Genomic DNA, 19,787 nt, shown 5'->3' on the forward strand with positions numbered 1-19,787 from the left:
ATTTGTATTTGTGTGTGTGTGTGTGTGTGTGTGTGTGTGTGTGTTTCTGTGCACGTGCATGCTTCTGTGTGTGTGTGTGTGCAAGTGCATGGTTTTGTGTGTGTGTGTGTGTGTGTGTGTGTGTGTTTTGTGTTTGTGTGTGCACGCTTGCATGTTTGTGTCTGTGTGTGTGTGTGTGTGTGTGTGTGTGTGTGTGTGTGTGTGTGTGTGTGTGTGTGTGTGTGCGTGTGTGTGTGTGCACACTTGCATGTGTGCATGCCTCCATGTGGGATTTTGTATGTGTGTGTGTGTGTATGTGTGTGTATATTAGCAATTGAAAAGCAGCTGGAGACCAACACAGATGAGAGGGCCTCGGCTGACCTCCGGATACGTAAATCACAGGTCAGTCTGTGAGTCTTTATGAGGATGATGTGTGGTTACGTACCAGAGAGGAGCAGAGGGGTATTCCACAAAGCCGGTTATATGACATAACCGGGTAAGTTAACCCAGGGTTTGCGGTAACCCTAGGTTTTCCATTCCAAAATGAACACGGTATGTTAGTTACTATAGAAACATATGCTCTGAATCAAACCTGGTCGGAGCAGGTTTTGCGCAGGTTAAGTTTGGAACATAACCCGGTTTTGGGTATTTAAACCCGCGTTCACTGCAGATTTCATGTGTTCACAATGGCATGCCCTTTTGATGAGAGGCCTGTTGATATCGGAGCACAAATTATTCGTGCAATCCACCGGGAGCTATTAATAAGACCACGGCTCGACATCTTGGCATAACTGGATGACTTTTTGCTGGAGAGACATAGATTCTCGCGCAAATCTTTAATATATTCAAATAGCCTTCTCCAGCCTTACATAGCCGACACTACCAATCGAGGACCTGGCCTCAGTTCACTCCAGACTATTTGCGTAGCCCTCCGTTTTTTGCAAATGGTAGTTTTCTCTATAATGTTGGAGATGCTGAGCACATCTCAGTCCTTTCAGATGACCCATCCACGTCCGGACCAAGATTTTCATCGGCCTCCTATCATACAAATACCTCCATGCCAGGACGCCCTGAATTAATGTCTAATGGCAAGAAAATTTGAGGGCCAGATCCAGTCTACTGACTGTCAGCCTTTTTACGATTGGCTTGAAAAAAAAAAGGGCTTATTAAAATGCAGGAGTGACAAATATGGTATGACAATTTCAATGCTGGACTGACAAAATATACCAATACCATGGTGGGAAAAGCTTACCAGTTTGTATGATGTTTTTATACTTCATTTGATATAAAAAGACATACATATTTTATGTACTATGTGGTAGGAACGTTAAGAATGCTTAACTGGGATATTAATGGAATCATGGCTCAAATATTAAGGATCATGCTTTTGACATGAAACTTGCGCATTTACGCGGTCAGCGATCCGCTGCCAGGCTTTGGTTCTCTGGGTTGCAGAGGCTTTAGCGTTCCCTTTTGATTTAAAATACATGCGCAGCCGAAATGTACCGATCAAACGCCACGTCACAAGGCATATAATAAAACCTAATGATTCCATTGCTCTTGTGTGGGAGGTTGCTTTTGAGATGCACATGCTCTCTCCCTCTGATTTTAATTCAACCATCGTGGTTAAAATGTCCTCATATTGATCAATGACAGAATTCATAGGCTACTTGACATGCATCATGCTGAGAACAGCGGGTGTCGGAGAATTTCTGCAGGCGAATTTTGTTGCGTTTGTTTGCATCAAGCACTGTAGGCGCTTCGATGAGGCTGTGATGAAGTTCACTATTTATTGGACACTGTCTAGACAGTAACGAACATCCCTGACCATAGTTAATCTCGTTTGTAGTCTACACTCAGCCGTGAACTCATTAGGCCTATTGCATGCGGGTGTCTTCATTCATAAAAAAATGTTAACATTCGGGAGTAGGCTATGCAATAATACAAATTATTCTAAAGAGGTCAGAGACTCCGTAAGCAACCCCGTCTTCCCCAGTGAAACAAGAAAGCCCGTGCCGTGATGAACGGGGGATTTGAACCCCTCGGTTTTACACAGGAAACTTGAGATAAGAAGGTGAAATCGCTAGGCGTGCCAAGCTGCAACCGAACCGGTTCGGCAGTGTCAAAAGACCTTGGCTATACATCATCCTACCCAACAATATGGGCAGGATCTAGAGACCAAGCTCTCCTAATCGGGTCAGCAATAGCCGTGTGTCAATGCCTAGCCTCTGCGTTTGAATGATAATGAATGAATGGAACGTTACATTTTTAATGTCTACAAATATTCTAGACTAGAGAGTGTGCGCCAATCAATGAAACCGGAATCAGATGAAGTCGGCTCTCTTTGCTGCGCAAAGCTTGTTTCAGAAATCAGCACATTAAGATAAATGTAGTTGTCTCACAAGCTATTTTTGGTTTTTGTAATATGGAATTATTTCAGGGGGGGAAATGCCGTGAAAAAATGTACGCACAGGGCATTCAGGATTAGGACTTATATCGGCCTAGGCCCAATCAATTGTGTTTTAATATCTTTAGCATTCATATTATTGTCTATTCTTTTCAAAGGCTACTCTGCTGTTGGCCTTGATGGGGATATATTTTAACGCTTTTCAACCCCATTTTCCAGCGACATTCCTGCGTCTCCCATTTCAGCACCGTGTCAGTAGACAGTTACAAAGAAATTTACGATGGATCGCAAGATCCATCGTAATCGTGAGAATGATCGTACGAGCGTGGATCTATCGTTGTCGGGAAACGGGGCCCAGACCCGTAACCAGTGTTAGGTCCAGTATATCCTCCAATGCCTACTCTAGGAAAAGGATTCATAACACAACCCTTTTGTGTCCTAGTTCCATGTACTGGTCTGGGACCAGCAACAAGGGACTACTCTGTTACGCTACGTTATAAACATGTTTGAAGGGAAAGAAAAGTGTATTATATCTTCATACGTTGGAGGAAGATATACAGTAACAACAATATACTTAAATGTTGATTGCGTGCACCAGAATGTGTTGAGAATACTGATAGTTTTTACTAGTCTATTTCAGCCAAAACAGATTTGCATGTTGTGGCAAGTAGTCGTGGCTTGTATCGTTGGACTAAGAGAGATATCATTTCACCAGTTTATAGTGATCACGCACTGCTGTTTGCCTCCAACTTACACTCCTTTCCCCCATGCCCCTAAAGCAAAGTGTCCTGTTGGTTTTGTCCAGAGCATCCTTCCTTAAAATGCATACAAGCACATCCCACTATAAGTGACAGAGGGGCAGAGTGTTGGGAGTGTCTGTTTACGCTCAATGTCAAGTAATTCTCTATTTGCTGTTGGAGCTTTTGAATCTTTTATGGCATCAAAGGCTTTTTTTTATTGATTTCCATGATGCCTTATGTTCAAACTGCTTTGGTTTATCATCATCATTTTTCTATCTCCCCAGCACGCTATCCTGGCCAAGAAATTTGTGGAGGTGATGACAAAGTACAACGAGGCTCAGATGGACTTCAGGGACAAAAGCAAAGGCCGCATCGCCAGGCAGCTGGAGATCAGTGAGTCTGGGTTGGTCTGGTTCCCCTGTCTGAGTCACTCTACCTCCAGCTGGAGATCAGTGAGTCTAGGTTGGTCTGAGTCCCTGGAGCCACTCTACCTCCAGGTGGAGAACAGTGAGTCTGGGTTGGTCTTAGTCCCGGGAGCCACTCTACCTCCAGGTGGAGTTCAGTGAGTCTGGGTTGGTCTGGTTCCTCCCTCTGAGCCACTCTACCTCCAGCTTGAGAAAAGTGAGTCTGGGTTGGTCTGGTTCCTCCCTCTGAGCCACCTTACCTCCAGCTTGAGAAAAGTGAGTCTGGGTTGGTTCCTCTGACTCCTAGGAGTCACTCTAGCTCCAGAAGGAGATCAGTAAGTCTGGGTTGGTCTGAGTCCTAGGAGTCACTCCACCTCCAGATGGAGATCATTGTGTCTGGGTTGGTCTGAGTCCTAGGAGTCATTCTAGCTCCAGATGGAGATCAGTGAGTCTGGGTTGGTCTGAGTCGTGGAGTCATTCTAGCTCCAGGTGTCTCACGGGACCAAGGGATGAACGCCATAAATTAGCTCTGCTTCAAGGACACCAACACCTTCAAATTAGTCTGACAAAAAACGTAAAGAGAGAAAAGTGGTTCTGACAGAGGACCAATCAGCATTGAGTTGGGCTTCAACGCAGACTGAGGTGATCTTCTTCTATAGCAGTAAGAGGAAGTAATTAACTTTACTTTAATTAATTAAAGTTAATTTTCGGGTTACTGAGATTTGTAGCGAATAAAATATAACCTCTTTTTTTTGTAATGCCTTACATTACCGTGTTACAGCATAAAGTAATGCATTACAGCAATTACATTCCTTTTGTAACGCGTTACTCCCAACACTGGTGTAGACAAACCATGTTTTCATTGGATCTCATTCAAATGATAATACAATGTCAGAGATTGATATTCACTATGGCCTTGAAACGCAATGGTTCAATTCAATTTTCAATTCAATTTATTTGTATAGCATTTCATCAACATTACAGTCTAAAAGGGCTTAACAGGCGAAATATTTATGACACCCCCCTTTACTCAAGCCCCCAGAAGGGCAAGAAAAAATCTTGAGAAGAAACGCATAGTAGGGGATCCCTTCTTCCAGGGATGGTCAGGAGTGCAGTGGGTGCCATAATTGACATACAGGTAAATACATGCACATCATATTAAAATAGTGATGTGGTGCTGGCCGGTTAACCATGAGGAGACTTCCCTGAGCACTGGTGGCAGCCTATTCCATAGGAAGGGGGCTCGATAGGCAAACGCTCTCTGTCCAGCCGATTTCTTTATAACCTTCGGCAGTGAAAGAAGGCCAGCTCCCGAAGACCGGAGGGACCGCGAAGGACTATAAGGAATAATCAGGTCCTTCAGGTAGGATGGAGATAATCCATGCAAGGCTTTATAGGTTAGCAGTAGCACCTTAAAGTCCGATCTGAAAGTTATTGGTAGCCAGTGCAGAGAGGCGAGAATAGGTGTGATATGATCAAACCTTCTCGTTCTGATCAGCAGTCTAGCTGCAGCATTCTGTACAAGCTGTAGACTTTTCGTGGTAGAGTTTGGTAGTCCCGAGAACAGTGCATTGCAATAATCCAGTCTTGATGAAACAAATGCATGAATCAGTGTCTCTGCATCTGCTGCAGATAACATTGGTCTGATTCTTGCAATGTTTCTCAGATGGAAAAAGGCAATTCTAGTTACACTTCTAACATGTAACTGGTCAAAGCACAGTTGAGGGTCGAACAGGACACCAAGATTTTTGACAGATGCACTCTATGGGATGGCGAGGCCATCCAACCACAGTGAGACATCCTCAAACTCTCTCCGGTCCCGCTTCGAGACGATAATTATCAGCTCTGTCTTCCCGGTGTTAAGCTGTAGGAAGTTTTGTGATATCCAGCCCTTCACCGCAGCCAGACAGGACTCAACCCTCCAGATCTAGGCCGAGTCCCCTGAATCTACAGTAATGAAGAGCTGGGTGTCATCCGCGTAGCAGTGGAAACTAATTCCGAAGCTGCGGATAACGTCGCCCAAGGGAAGCATGTATATTGCAAAAAGTAATGGACCAAGGACCGACCCTTGTGGTACGCCAAAGCGTAGTTTGCAGTGCTTTGATTCTGAACTCTCATGGAGCACAAATTGGGTTCTATCTGTGAGGTACGATTCAAGCCAACCAAAAGCCGTACCCCTGAAACCAACATAGTGCTCAAGACGGTGAAGAAGAGTGCTGTGGTCGATCGTGTCGAACGCAGCACTCAGGTCCAGCAGCACAATCATTGAGCTTGTATTTTTATCCAAAGCTAGAAGGATGTAATTTACAACTCTTGTAATAGCAGTTTCAGTTGAGTGGAGATTCCTGAACCCCGACTGGAAGGTTCGAAGAGATTGTTCCCCGTCAGATAATCGACGATTTGCTTTTCTTACAATCCTTTCCTGTACCTTGGACAGGAAGGGCAGGTTCGAGATAGGCCGATAGTTCCTGACTAATTCAGGATCTAGGCCAGGCTTTTTGAGTAGCATTTTTATCACCGCAGCCTTGAAATTGGAGGGAACAATTCCTGTTGAAAGCGAGAGATTCATAAGCAAGAGGATTGCAGGCCCCACCGTGGGAAGAAGTTCTTTGAGAACCTTGGAAGGGAGAGGATCCAACATACAAGTTGTTGGTATCGATGCCTTTATCACCCTTTCAAGTTCCACCAGAGGAAATGCCTTGAACTCCAGGAGAGTTGCGTCAGAGTTCCCCATCCTGCCCCGCAGGATGTGTAAGACAAGCTGCACGGCAAGCATCAATTTCCTCTCTAATCGATTGAATCTTATTCTCAAAGAAATCCATAAATGCTCCTGCAACGATGGAGGAGCCTACGGTCTCAGTCTGTTTCTGAATCAGACTCTTCACTGTGTCAAAAATAAACTTGGGATTGTTTCTATTGAAGTTGATGATACTGGAAAAGTAGGCGTTCCTGGCAGTAGTCAGTGAACCCTTATAGGTGGGAAGACTGTTGTGCCATGCAAGATGAAAGACCTCAAGTTTAGCAGCTTCGCTTCAGTTTGTGCATTTCTGCATTAAACCAGGGAGCTGTTTTTTTCAATGATCGTTTTTTAATTATGAGCGGAGCAACTGAATCAATGGCAGCAGAGAAGGCAATGTTGAGGTCATCAGTAAGGCACTCCACAGAACCCCTATAGTTACAATGAGGAGCAAGTGAACAGGGTAACTTATCTGCCATAGCTGTATTGGTTGCAGGTGTGAAGCGGCGACAGCTGAAAGTAGCCTGCTGATCGTCGCAGGGGCAGGATACCACCACCTTGAAAGTGAGCAAAAAATGGTCTGATAAAGCTGAGGTGTATGGAGAGACCACTAGCTGTGAAATGCCTACACCACGGGTCAAAACGAGGTCCAGCGTGTTTCCACCGATGTGAGTTGGGTGCTGGACGAGCCTAGCGTGTCTGTAATGGACAGAATAGCCCTTGCGAGGGAATCAGATGGGTTATTCACATGAATGTTGAAATCCCCAATAAGCAAAATATTGTCTGAATAATTATATGCAGCCAGATCAGTTGCAAAATCAGAAAACTCATCAACAAAAAGTGAATACGGTCCTGGGGAACGGTATACTACAGCTAAAACGAAAGAGACTGGAACTCTTTCGCTTGTCGGGGAGCTGAGGAGCAGAACGCGAGCACCTCAAAAGATCTGAATGTATATCTATTCTTTGACTTTAAATTAAGCTTAGAATTAGATATCAGGGCTACTCCACCACGTTTCCTAACTTCTCTACATACTTGGGCGCTAACGTTATTGGGGGGAGTAGCTTCGTTTAGGGCTAGAAACTCATCTGGTCTTAACCAGGTTTCACAAAGGCCCAGTATGTTGATCTTATTATCAACAATTAGATCATGGACCAAGAGCGCTTTAGATGAAAGCGACCTTATATTCATGAACCCTATTCTGAGTGCTTCCATTTTATTATTTTCAGAGGGAGTCAGGTTAACACTCAGCTCTGAAGCGATCAGTGGGATAGCGAGAGTTCGACATACTAGTTTCGACCTTCGCCTGCGGGTTTTACACCTCGAGACAGCGCAAAGCCGCAATGGTTAAACACAAAACTAAGTTACCTTCACTGCTGTAGCAAACCATCACTTTTGCCAAAATGTTTTTTTACAACAAAAACCTAGGGTATGACTTTCCCCCACACCCACATTGTTCTTAGTACTGGCAGGACTCTCTTGTTGGATCTCTCTGGTGGGTTATTCTGTCGACATTTTCCTTCCACCTGGTTATTATCTACTGTCCTCTTTCCTGGGTTGTCCTGCCGGAAAGTCTTCCTAAGCACATCCCTGCTTGGTGCTGAAGGATGGGCCTAGCACCCAAACACACGCAGATCTGCTGCTTTTCAAACCTCTGCCTCTGTCTGCCTGTCTGTGTGCCTGTCTGTCTAACTGTCTGTCTCTCTGCCTCTCTGTCAAACTGTCTCTCTGTCTATCTGTCTGTGTGTGTGTCTGCCTAACTGTCTGTCTTTCTGCCTCTTTGTCCAACTGTCTGCTTCTCTGTCTACCTATCTGTGTGCATGTCTGTCTGACTGTCTGTCTCTCTGCCTCTCTGTCTACCTATCTGTGTGCCTGTCTGGCCAGCCGGGAAAGCCACGACGGATGAGGAGCTGGAGGAGATGCTTGAGGGGGGCAACGCAGCCGTCTTCAGCGCTGGGGTAAGACCCACAAGTTGTGGTTCCTTCATGTCCTCTCAACCAGCCTCAAATTGCTTCACCGTGCCTCCACCCATGCCCTGCCCCTGCTGAGTGCGGGCCGTTCCCCACTGGCGCCGGAGCCTTGGTGACAGTCTGGATGGGCTGCTTGTCTTTGAACCATCCCTGGGGATATTACTGGAGAGGGTGGCTGTTTTCGTAAAAGTAATTACAGAGTAACTACTGCAAGACGGCCAATCCAACCTTAATGTCTATTACATATCTCAAAGCATATTAATCAGGCCTCAAAGAAACCTCCTGGAATCAAAGCATTCAGTTAATACACACAATCCCATAATGTTTACCCAAAACATCTGTTCTAGACCACAGCAAGGAAGGGAGGGCTTTGCCATCTTCCTCTGCCACCCTGTGGCTAAACAAAGATGTTGTTGTTCTTATTAATAATTATCACAAGAGCAGCTTCCTAATGTCTTTTTATAAGCTGACATTGATTATGATGTTGCCATATGCTTTATGTCTGACTGTGCTTTCCATCTCTGCTTCTCTTGTCAGAGATGGAAAGAGACATTCTTTCAGACATTCAGAGGCTTCCCTCTTTCACTTTCGTTGTGTCTCTGTCTCTGTGTGTCTGTCAGTCTGTCTTTGTCTCTAGCTCGATGTCTGTCTCTGTATCTACCTGTCTGTCTCTCCCTATCCCTCTTTGTCTGTCACAGCTGTCTCTCTCTATGCCTGTTATTTGTCAGTATCTCATTCCGCTTTATCTTTCTCTCTCTTCTCTCTCTGTCTCTCTATCTCTCTATTCCTATCATACTGCACTCTATTCCTATCACACTGAGTGCTCTATTCCTATCACACTGTGTGCTCTATTCCTATCGGACTCTGCTCTATTCCTATCACACTGTGCTCTATTGCTATCGCACGGTGCTCTATTCCTATCACCCTGTGTTCTCTATTTGCCTCCATGTTAGATCACCGAGTCTAAGATCAACCAGCAGGCTCTGAATGAGATCGAGGCACGACACAAAGACATCATGCGTCTGGAGAGCAGCATCAAGGAGCTCCATGACATGTTTGTGGACATCGCCATGCTTGTTGAGAACCAGGTACCACCACCAGGGGACAGAGCTCACAGGCACAGAGACATACACCTTCAGATGCCCATGCACACATATCATCTTGTGCATGCGTAAACCCTCCAAATTCCACTACCATTCTGGAGAAACAAGCAGACGCTGTGATTTGCCAAAATGTACCCCTTTTCAAAATTGTAAACGTTTTGGTAAAATATAACTCTGATATGTTTGTGAGACCCTAACCGGGAAGCTTGCCACTGAAAAATTATTTTCAATGTGACCAATTAGAATGTGTTGATGGGACCCCCACACAACCAATCTGGTGTCATCCCTGGTAATGGGGGATGTAAGGAGAAATATTAAAAACATGCTTTATTTCATGCGTGTGTGTGTGTGTGTGGTGGCGACCCGGCCCCAGGAATATCTCTCCCACGCCGAAATCAACACACGCCAAGTCGTTCAAATCCCGGTAGGGCGTTTATTCATTAAATAAGGGGGGGAAAACCCGCGGGGTCCGTGCCCAACGCGGGAAAACCTAAAATCATACGTGTGACTCCGTGAGCCACGGTGGTGTCCAGGGGAATTGTCTCTCCAGCCGGGCCAGTCCCGTCCCTGGAGGGGGAGGTCACTCCCGTCGGTGAGGCCGTCCTTTTGGTGCGCGCCGTGTCGGCGTGCGTCGTCCTGGCGTGCGGGTCCTCTCGTGGCCACTGGGGAAAGTCCGTTATATCCACGAATCCGCCCGTCCGTAACGGGTCCTGGAGGCAGGGGCGCCGCTAGGGATTTTGGGCCCCATGAAAAGAATGAAACTTAGTGTCATTATTTTTTCTGTATTATAATTTCATCATCATTAGGGGCCTCTCTGGGCCCCCCTCCATCATGGGCCCCTAGAATCCGTCTCCTTTACCCCCCCCTTTTCGGCGCCCCTGCCTGGAGGTAATCCGCTCCGCTTGGTCTCCCGGTCTCCTTCCCTCGGAGAGCAACAAACAGCCTTTTAAAGGGTACCTGATCTTCTGCCGCAGGTGTTCTCCATTGCCTTGATTAAGGTTACGCAAGGGCTGCTCTTTGGCTCCGGCTGGTGGATATCGGCGGTGTACGCCATCCACCACCTCTCCCTCTGGCCGCCTGGCGTGAGGGTTTGGGGCCGGGTTGCCACAGTGTGTTTGTGTGTGTGTGTGTGTGTGTGTGTGTGTGTGTGTGTGTGTGTGTGTGTGTGTGTGTGTGTGTGTGTGTGTGTGTGCGTGCACGCGCGCACACATCTGTCTTCAACTTAATAATCTTGTCCGTTCCAGGGTGGTATGATTGACAGAATCGAGAGCAACATGGACCAATCAGTGGGCTTCGTGGAGAGGGCTGTGGCTGATACCAAGAAGGCGGCAAAATTTCAGCAGGAGGCCCGCAGGGTGAGTCTGGAGCCCCCTGCTCATAAAGAGTGTGTAGCCCTAGAATATAGCACCCTGCTCATAAAGAGTGTGTAGCCCTAGAATAGAGTACCCTGCTCCTGTGGGGGCTCTACTCAATAAAGAGTTTGTTGCACTAGACTAGAGCCCCCTGCTCATAAAGAATGTGTAGCACTAGAATACAGCTCCCTGCTCATCTTCCTGGGGATCTGCTCCATAAAGTGTGTGTAGCCCTATAACAGAGCCACCTGCTGCTCCTGTGGGGGCTCTTCTCCATAAAGAGTAAAGTGTGTCAGATGAAAAACCATGTCATGGTTAAAACATGACCATGACTATGTTGAGGAGAATCTCTGGGGCCGGACCTCACCAACCAGGGGCCCCAGGCAGAATGAGTCATGTCCTTTGTGATGGCTGTACCAGCCGCAGACTGTGTGGATGGTATTCACTTTAAAAAACAAAATAGATAGGGAGTTTCCCCGCGTTTCCTCACCTCAACATAGTTTTGATGAAACATGTGGTATATCAGTTATGTTTCCATGTTTTTCATCTGTATTTTCATGGTTTTCCTCACTTTCTCTTCATAATGGTACTTTTCTCTCTTTTCCATTCCATTTCTCTTCTTCTTTGTGTCTTATGTTATCCAGAAGCAAATGATGATCTTCTGTTGCTGTGTCATTCTGGCCCTCATCCTGGGCTCCTTCTTGTACAGCTTCATACGCTGACCTTGAGTTCAGCTCCCTCCATCGTCCTCCTCAGCCAGCCCCCATCCCCTACCCAGAAACTGGCTAAACATGTTCACTCTTTACAATTGGTCCATTTGAAAAATAAATCTTTGAAAAATAAAACATTCTATATAATGTTACAACAAATACAGGTAAAAAAAAGATTCTGCATTTTCTACATGTATTGATTGTGATGTTATTAATTGTTTCCTAATTTTTACATTTTATATTTTTGTGGTTGCAGATGGGTGTGAATTATTTCCACTGTTCAGTTCAGGCATCACAAGCAGGTCCTGCTTTAAGAGCAACATTCGTTTTTTAATTGATTGATTGACTTATCACGGTTAAAATCACATTAAGACAATTCCTTCATTAGAACAGACAGGACTTTGACCCCAACTGCATTGCCTTTGCGGCCCCGTCTGTAAGTGTTTATTTATTTTTGTCCTGTTTAATGTAATTGACTAATATTGTTATTTTTAAGATTATCGATAACCATGCATGCATAACCATGCATAATTATGTGATTGTTTTTGTGCGTGCAATAGTTTGAATTTGTGTTGTTTTTAGCTGGAATATATTCTACTTTCCCTAAATGCCCGAAACTCTCTCAGTGCTTACATTTGCTGCACATTGATGCTGCTCCTAATTTTTATATTTTCTTTCTCTTTTCTAAATTGAAAATGTATTTGGCCTGTATTTTGGATCCGAACCATATGTGTGTTTGGTGTGGTGAAAGGGCCTGAGACTGATCAACCTCCTCGTAGCATCATGTCTTGTCGTGTGTGTGGATACAGTTCGTTCATGTCGTTGTTAGGTAGGCCTACTTGAAATACTGCAGGAAGTTGTAGGCCATTTGAGAACATGCATGTTGGGGTCGTGGCTTTTGTAGCGTTCGTTCTCAGTTTTCAATAAATAACAATTACATTACAACAACATACCAGTATTGTTTAATGTTGTATAATTAATAGCCGATGGTTTTTCTATTATGCGTATTAAATATTGTTGGGCATGATTCCCTTGCCGGAAACCGTCCTTCCAGAATGACAGGTTGTGAACACCAATCGCAGCTGGTTAGCCCCATGAAGCAGCCAATCGCTAGTGGTTTCCGGAATGACTCGGCCTAATGGCGGTCCAGCCCTCATCCTCGCTGCAGAGCGTTGCTCACAGCGCCGTGCTCACGCTTCTGGAGACTTAAACCAAGGGAGGAAATGGCAACACGTATAGTGGATTAATCCCATCGTACAAACGCAAACCGTGCTGCTTAATTATGGTGGTGAGTGAAAATATTGTGTTGTTATTGCCATGTTTTTTGCCATTTCTATTTAAAACCATTCTAATGGAAAGGGGGCAGTGTCCGAACAGCATCAGAGGTTTCATTGGCTGAATTCAGTGAGTCGTTACGCGCCGTTCGCCACTCTCCTCTGACCGACATATTATTGGATGTTCTCATCCAATGACATTCCACAAAGCTAGTAAATGACTTGGGTTTAGACGAATAAACGACCCACTTCCTTTGTTTTCATTGGGCTGTTTATGTTTGTGGGCGGGGCATATTTCATGTTTTTTGTTGGGAAAAAATGGCGGCGATTGTAATCTAAGGGATATCCTCACGTTTACCTAACGTCTACCTAACGTTTATTACGGAGGAGGAGCTGCACGCTGGGTGTTCTATCGGAACGAGATCTCGTGCAGGGCTTCACCAATAAGGGTACATCAGCTGGAGCAGTATCGGGGAAACGTTTGTCAGCTGGAGCAGTATCAGGGTAACGTTTGTCAGAGCGTAAATGTTGTTGCTGTAACCCACTGTGAAACACAACAGTTGAGTTGACGTGAGCTCCATGTTCTTCAACATCAGCGCGCCATTATGCGTGGATGCACAGAGCCCCACAGCGTCTGACGGCTGTTCAGCCGTGTTGTGAGTTCACAATCACTAGACTATCATCTTCGCCATTCAACTTCACAAACTGGTCTTCGTTTCGTATTGGAAATGTCCTCTCTGACCAAAGTTGCCCTAAAATCCTCCAAGGCAGAGGAGGGTCGTCCGCGACATAGCACTCGCCTGGTAAGTGGTCAAAGTTCCACCATTTTAAAATAATGAAGTAGTTTGTGTTCTCTGTTCTCTGACTTGCGGGAAATGACACCCCTGCCATGCTGTGGGTATCATCGTGTTGTTGTTGTTTTTGTGGGATATGAGGAGGCCGAGTTCCCAGGGTGTTGTTGGCACGGCGCGCTTAAACTGGCATGGGCAGGGGAGGGATACATTTGGGGGAAGATGGAGAGATCATCGCATGTTCATTGGAGGCTGCACCCAGTACAGTAGGTCACTGCTCCTCTGTTGCTTTCCTCTTTAATGGCAATGGTCTAGGGCTGCTGTGTTTGCATGAACCTTCCTGGCTAATCATCCACAGCACATTTGGGGCTCACATTAGAGCTCATAATCTAAAGGTGTAAGGTCCCACTTTGAACTGTTGTTTGCAGTTTAAAGCACGTTTTTCGTCTGTATTTTGAAACGTCAATGTTATGGCTGTAATAAGGATACACAGTCATATTAAATGTGTCACATATTTAAGAAAGGGGATTTGATTAACACTTTTGAAGAATGAATCTTCCATTTCCCTCTTTTCTCTCTTTTCCTAATCAGACTTGCCTACTTTCTATTGATAAATTTGTCTCTCTTTCTGTCCGTTGCCTTCCTTTCCAAAATAAAGCGCACAGGTTCCCGGAGACGTTACCATGACGACGGCATCTCAGACGAGGAGATTGATGGACGCAGGATGTTTGACCTGGAGGACAAAGTGCACAGCGAGCGGTTCAGCTCGGACAGGGTGGTACGGATGGAGGGCAAGGGTACGAACCAAGTACTGCTTGGACTGTTTAAAGAGAAGACCACATTTAGTACGCCTCACCATTTATACTACTGGACTTGTCGCACTGGGAAACTATTCCCGCTGGGGAGAGAAGCTAAAACATCCTGTTGGACACCAATGTTCTTTGAAAAAAATACTGTAGACACATGCCACTGTAGATATACCCTTAGCAGAATGAATGTTTCATCCTCTCCACCAATGGATTGCTCTTGTTTAAATGTCTCTAATGAAACAGGAAACAAGGCGTATTTCAGTCCTTTAGTTTCTGGGTCCCCCCACAAATCCTGCTATAGGACTGCTGAATCTGCCATTGTTATGCAATGGTTATGTTTCAATGATTATCCTTTCAACCCTTTCACCATTCATAGATTACTGGGGTAATACAGTATTTGTTGTGGTGGTCAGGAAAACATTTTCTGAACGTTGACTTGTAATTATCAGACATAATTAAGTAATATATTCAAAGGTCTGACAGAATGTTTTGTGGGCATGTCATCTCCATGTTCTGCTGCTTTCAGATCTGACATATGAGTACATTCAAAGAGGAGGTCTGAGGGATCCCATCATCTTCGAGAAGCCAGATGGATTAGGAATCAAGTAAGCTAATATCTAGCAAGGCTGCCGTGGATTAAATCAATTGGCGAATGGCCATTTGGATCTGAGATTTTCTGTCCTTCTCGTTTGACTTCAGAATGCCAGATCCTGACTTCAGTGTGAACGACGTTAAGATCTTTGTAGGTTAGTAAATCCAACCTGTCCATCCCTTATTAATTGCCTGTACATTACTTGATATACTTGTTACATCATGGTTCCCGCGGGTCCTTAAAAAGTCTTAATTTTTTTTGTGTAAAATTAAGGCCATAAATTGTCTTAAATTTACTGTAAATTTGCTCTAGGTATTAAATTTTGCAGAGGGTTTTTTAAGACTAGGGGAAATTGTCGCGCACAACAAATCACCTAGTGCGTCTTTTAATTACGGCATTTTCAGGAGTTTTACGTCACGTTAACGTTGACAACAGTCATCGGGGGGCCAGGATGCATCTGCAGCCTGCAGCTGCGTCTGTAGGCTAACTTGCTGACGCTACTTTTAGCTAGTGACGGTTGACATCATTAGGCCAACTTGCGCTACTTTCAGGATGGGACATTGCAAATTCAATGAGAAATGGTTTGAGGAGGATACGTTTCGGGGGTGGTTGGAGAAGGCAGGTGACTACGAGGCAAGGTGTCGTTTATCCCGAAAGGCATTCATACTAGGGACCATGGGAGCAAAAGCTCTTGAGTCCCACATGAGGTCGCAGAAATATATCCGATACTCCGTGGCAGCTAGCGGGACTACACCGATGCCCGTATTATTTGAAAGAAGTGGACTGAAAAGTTCAGCATCCGTGGCTTCCTTCAAATCGAACAAGGACATTAGTAGCGTCTTGGCTGCTATGTTCCCAGATTCTGAGTTTGCGAAGTCGTTCACCTGCGGTGAAAACAAAACGGCCTATCTAGCCAAATACGGGATCGCATCTTTCATAAAAAGAGAGCTGTCACGCAGCATTAGCGATAAACAGTACGTCCTCATGTTCGATGAGAGTGAACAAAACCACTAAAAGCAAACGGATGGATATCCATGTGAGGTACTGGTCCACGGACGACACCGACAGCCATGTCTTATCGCGGTACTATGGATCACATTTCATGCTGGATCATTTTAATGTAAGTATTCCAAACAGTAAATTAATTAAATTGTGTGACAGACTTTTTCCCAAAAATCATATTCAAAGTTTGCATAATAATATTTTGACCATTAAATTCCTTCAGTAAGACCTGGATTGGGCTTTGCGGGGTTTGTTTACCGGCGTTGCTATGGTTACCGGTCCTGCGTGTTCCGAAGGTTTATTAGGTATCTAATAAATCGCTGTCTAATCAATACTTCATTCAATGCCTCTTCCGTGGTCATTACAATGTTATGAGTAGACTGCGTCGGGTTCTCCGACGCTCTCCCTCTTGGCCTGCCATAACAGGTTCGAATATTAAGGGCTGCCTAATATTCGTTTGAATTTTGATTTAATTTTTGATATTCGCATTATATTCGAATAAGGAAGTTCTGCTTCAAAGTGTGTGTGTGTGTGTGTGTGTGTGTGTGTGTGTGTGTTCACTGTCAGCCGTGTTTACATGGACACATCTGATCCGCATAGATGTGGAAGAACAGCTCAATCGGAATAGAAAAGGATCATATAATACGCCTCAATCAGAATACAATTATCTGTTCGTAATATAATTGTATTCGGCTACAGAAGAGGTGGTGTAGTCTGCTATAATCTACATTAGGGGTGGGTATTGCCAAAGAAGTCACGATTCGATTCGTATCACGATTCACATGCCACGATGCGATTCTATCACGATGCATCGCGATACTTGAATTATTGCGATGCATTGCGAATTTTCACTGAACACTGTTAAAAAAAAAAAATTAAGCCATTACCAGTGGCTGACTGGCTGTGTATGATCTGGATAGTGTGTTCAATTGATAACTCAAAGCAACTCAATTCATACATAGCTGTATTTATTGAAACGACTATTACTGGATACACTGACAAGAAGTGCTATGGATCTATAAAACTTAAAATAACAAAATAGGGATAATCAGTGCCGTTTACATGGCCTCAGTGGTCCTTTAAACCAATGAAATGAAAACATTCAAACATTTCCCCTTTTGGAAGTAGCTGCCATTATAACAACAATATCATTTCATAAACATAAGAGGACAAACTGATGCCACAAAGTGAATAGGCTTTATAAAACTATATAAAAAAAAAATATATTTATATTTTTTAATTATTCATTTTTTTAAATTAATAATCGATTCTTGGCGTCAACAATCGATGCAGTAGATCGTGAAAATTAGAATCGCGATGCATCGTCATGACGATTATTTGGCACACCCCTAATCGACATGCATACACTTATTCCGATTAGTTTGGGGTTTAACTTAGGAAAGCTGCAGTAGTTTGCATTTGGTCCACTCCGCACTCCAAACATGACCGCTGTCAAGGACGGTGGATTTATTGCCTGATTCATGTCTTTGTTATCACTCCGTAGTAGTTACAGTAGTCCGGTAACATATCAACCCCAGCGTGTCCGGTTGCTAAGCGACGGGTCATGGGTGACTATGGGTGACACGGGTGGGTTAATGTGTTCGCGTATCGTCGTGTCCGCGCGCTTCCGAGATAACTTTGCAAGAGTACTACTACTGCTAGTACTACGGCTACGGTTGATGTGTATAAGTGACTCAATTATACACACCTTTTCTATCAAATAATTTTTCAGACATTTTTTAGGTCTTCATTTATTGTGTTGGTCTTAAAAAGTCTTAAATTTGACTTTAAAAATGGTGCAAGAACCATGTACATTACACATTGTTTTAATAAGTTGATGTCTTGATGCAGCACACTTCCCCACGAACACGCCTTTCACATCAGAGCAAACAATGGCAACCATTCGTTTTTTTTTGCACGCAGAGACTATGGCGGCCGAAATTAGACTATGGCGGGGCGCCATAGTCTCGTCAATGTGTGGGAAACACTGTAGTTTGGCGCCTTCTCCCGTTCAACGCGGTGAGTCTCAGTAAGAACTGTGATTCACTAACCGCCATCCCCCCCTCCAGGGAGCAGACGCATGGTGGACGTGATGGACGTGAGCACGCAGAAAGGCACGGAGATGTCCATGGCGCAGTGGAGGCGCTACTACGAGACGCCGCACGCACAGCGGGACAAGCTGTACAACGTCATCTCCCTTGAGTTCAGCCACACCAAGCTGGAGAATCTGGTCAAGAGACCGGCCACGGTATGCACACTCAAACAAGCCTCACGTGGAAGAGCATTCTCACTCAAAGAGACCTAATGTTTGGAGGAGGCCCATCCACATTTAGATTCTGACGTATGCAAGCTTTCAGGAGACATCCATGATTTTCAAAGACATTGCAAGTGTGTGTGTGTGTGTGTGTGTGTGTGTGTGTGTGTGTGTGTGTTAGGGTTGTCCCGATCCGATTGGCCCAGTAAGATTGATCGGAGACTGGAGTAAAAAATTATCCGATCCGCGCAGCGTGTCGCGTGATAACCATAGTCGTCGCCAATTAGGCGCATGCGCATAAGAGCTACCTGTTGATCAGTCATGTCAGCAGTGTGGCAGTTTTCCAACCTTAAAGTGGAATAGAAGCCTGGCTGTTTGAACGTCTGTCCTCGGCTGCTGCTGAGCGCGATCATGCGCGGTCACGTCACATCGCACGCTCCAGCTTGGGCTAGAGCGGATCAAAGAGTTTGTGATCGCCACGCTTATGGGGATCACAAAAGCTAACCTTTTCGGGCATCGTGGACATCGATTACAATGATTAATCGATTGGAAATATGATTATTATATATCGAAGGACTCCAACCATACAAGCCATATCGTTTTGTGAGCTTTTCTCGGTTAACTATGTGAAAGAATAACGTCAATAAAACTTCCTGTTTACTACAAGTGATGACACACACAAAATCACACTTGCACAGAATTGTTTCAACCATTTAAAACTATCAGCTTTAACAGCTCAGCTATTCTATATATTATCTCAAATGTATTTAAACTTTATCACTTTAGTTATTTGTTTAATTCTTCACTTTATGTTTACAATAGGGGTGTACACGTGTACACGTGTAACCTGTTAGTAAATCATAACCGTTTAGGAAAAATCAGTAAACGAAAACCGTAAAAAAGAAAATAATAATCACCGTGCCATTGTTTCAATGGGAATTGCGACAGTCCATACTTTCAACATAAAGTTTACATTTTTATAATTCGAAATTCGTCCAGGCCTTTATCCCACAGATAATTCTCTTTTTGCAATCATTCTGCTCGTGCATCCGCCATGTTGATAAACAAATAATCCCCCTATAGCGCGATTGCGGTCCACTTAAAAAAATAAATAAAAAATTAATTCATTAAGGCGAGACTTGGCAGGTGAATAGGATTTTTTTTAACTTACCGATATCTTTATGAAACTTTACCGGTTGATTAGCCACATGATTAGAAGAAGAAAATGCATTGGAAGTTTTCTGTAATTGTATGTTAAGATATGCTAATTAGGCTATATCCACTAAGATATGCGCAAATGTGCATATATTTTGAAACGAAGAATCGGACCATTGGAAAAAGCCAGGCTCAAAATTAGTTTTTCATGTTACTTTATTAAATAGAAAATATTTACAAAGGGGATTAGATATCTCCTTTCGTTATCCAGTTAATCAGAAAATACTGCCAATGCCTTAAAAAATGTATTGCCGCCCTATTTTTATGTATAAAATGTCATGTAAATCAGGCCAAGAATGATACATCAACAAATCCCAGTGTAAAAATCTTCATATAGTAGCTGAGAATAAGATTCTAAAGTTTGGTGCATGTAGGTGCTGCAGAAGTGGAGATTCCTTGCTTGGCTTGTGAGGAAAAACTAATTTTGAGAAAACGGCCTTTAAAGATT

General features: G+C 44.2%; 2 protein-coding genes across 5 annotated transcripts in view; both read left to right on the forward strand.

Moving 5' to 3' along the window:
• LOC115540238 (syntaxin-3) overlaps positions 1-12,352 on the forward strand; it is a 14,895-nt gene extending 2,543 nt beyond the window's left edge. Inside the window, exons 5-10 of the mRNA XM_030351365.1 lie at positions 311-381; positions 3,411-3,519; positions 8,152-8,225; positions 9,191-9,325; positions 10,585-10,695; positions 11,337-12,352. Coding sequence (XP_030207225.1) covers positions 311-381; positions 3,411-3,519; positions 8,152-8,225; positions 9,191-9,325; positions 10,585-10,695; positions 11,337-11,414 — 578 coding nt within the window. The 3' untranslated portion in view covers positions 11,415-12,352. The remainder of the gene's footprint in view (positions 1-310; positions 382-3,410; positions 3,520-8,151; positions 8,226-9,190; positions 9,326-10,584; positions 10,696-11,336) is intronic.
• A 176-nt stretch (positions 12,353-12,528) lies between these two features.
• Positions 12,529-19,787, forward strand: part of kdm2aa (lysine (K)-specific demethylase 2Aa) — an 82,008-nt gene continuing 74,749 nt past the window's right edge. The window contains exons 1-6 of one of the 4 annotated variants that reach the window (XM_030351361.1): positions 12,974-13,180; positions 13,273-13,479; positions 14,126-14,264; positions 14,803-14,881; positions 14,976-15,022; positions 17,940-18,118. In XM_030351361.1, coding sequence (XP_030207221.1) covers positions 13,405-13,479; positions 14,126-14,264; positions 14,803-14,881; positions 14,976-15,022; positions 17,940-18,118 — 519 coding nt within the window. In that variant the 5' untranslated portion in view covers positions 12,974-13,180; positions 13,273-13,404. Of the gene's footprint in view, positions 12,691-12,973; positions 13,480-14,125; positions 14,265-14,802; positions 14,882-14,975; positions 15,023-17,939; positions 18,119-19,787 lie in introns of those variants that run through there. The other 3 variants (XM_030351363.1, XM_030351362.1, XM_030351364.1) reach the window with 3 other exon arrangements.

Source organism: Gadus morhua, chromosome 3, assembly GCF_902167405.1.
Source record: "Gadus morhua chromosome 3, gadMor3.0, whole genome shotgun sequence".
Classification (NCBI taxonomy): Eukaryota; Metazoa; Chordata; class Actinopteri; order Gadiformes; family Gadidae; genus Gadus; species Gadus morhua.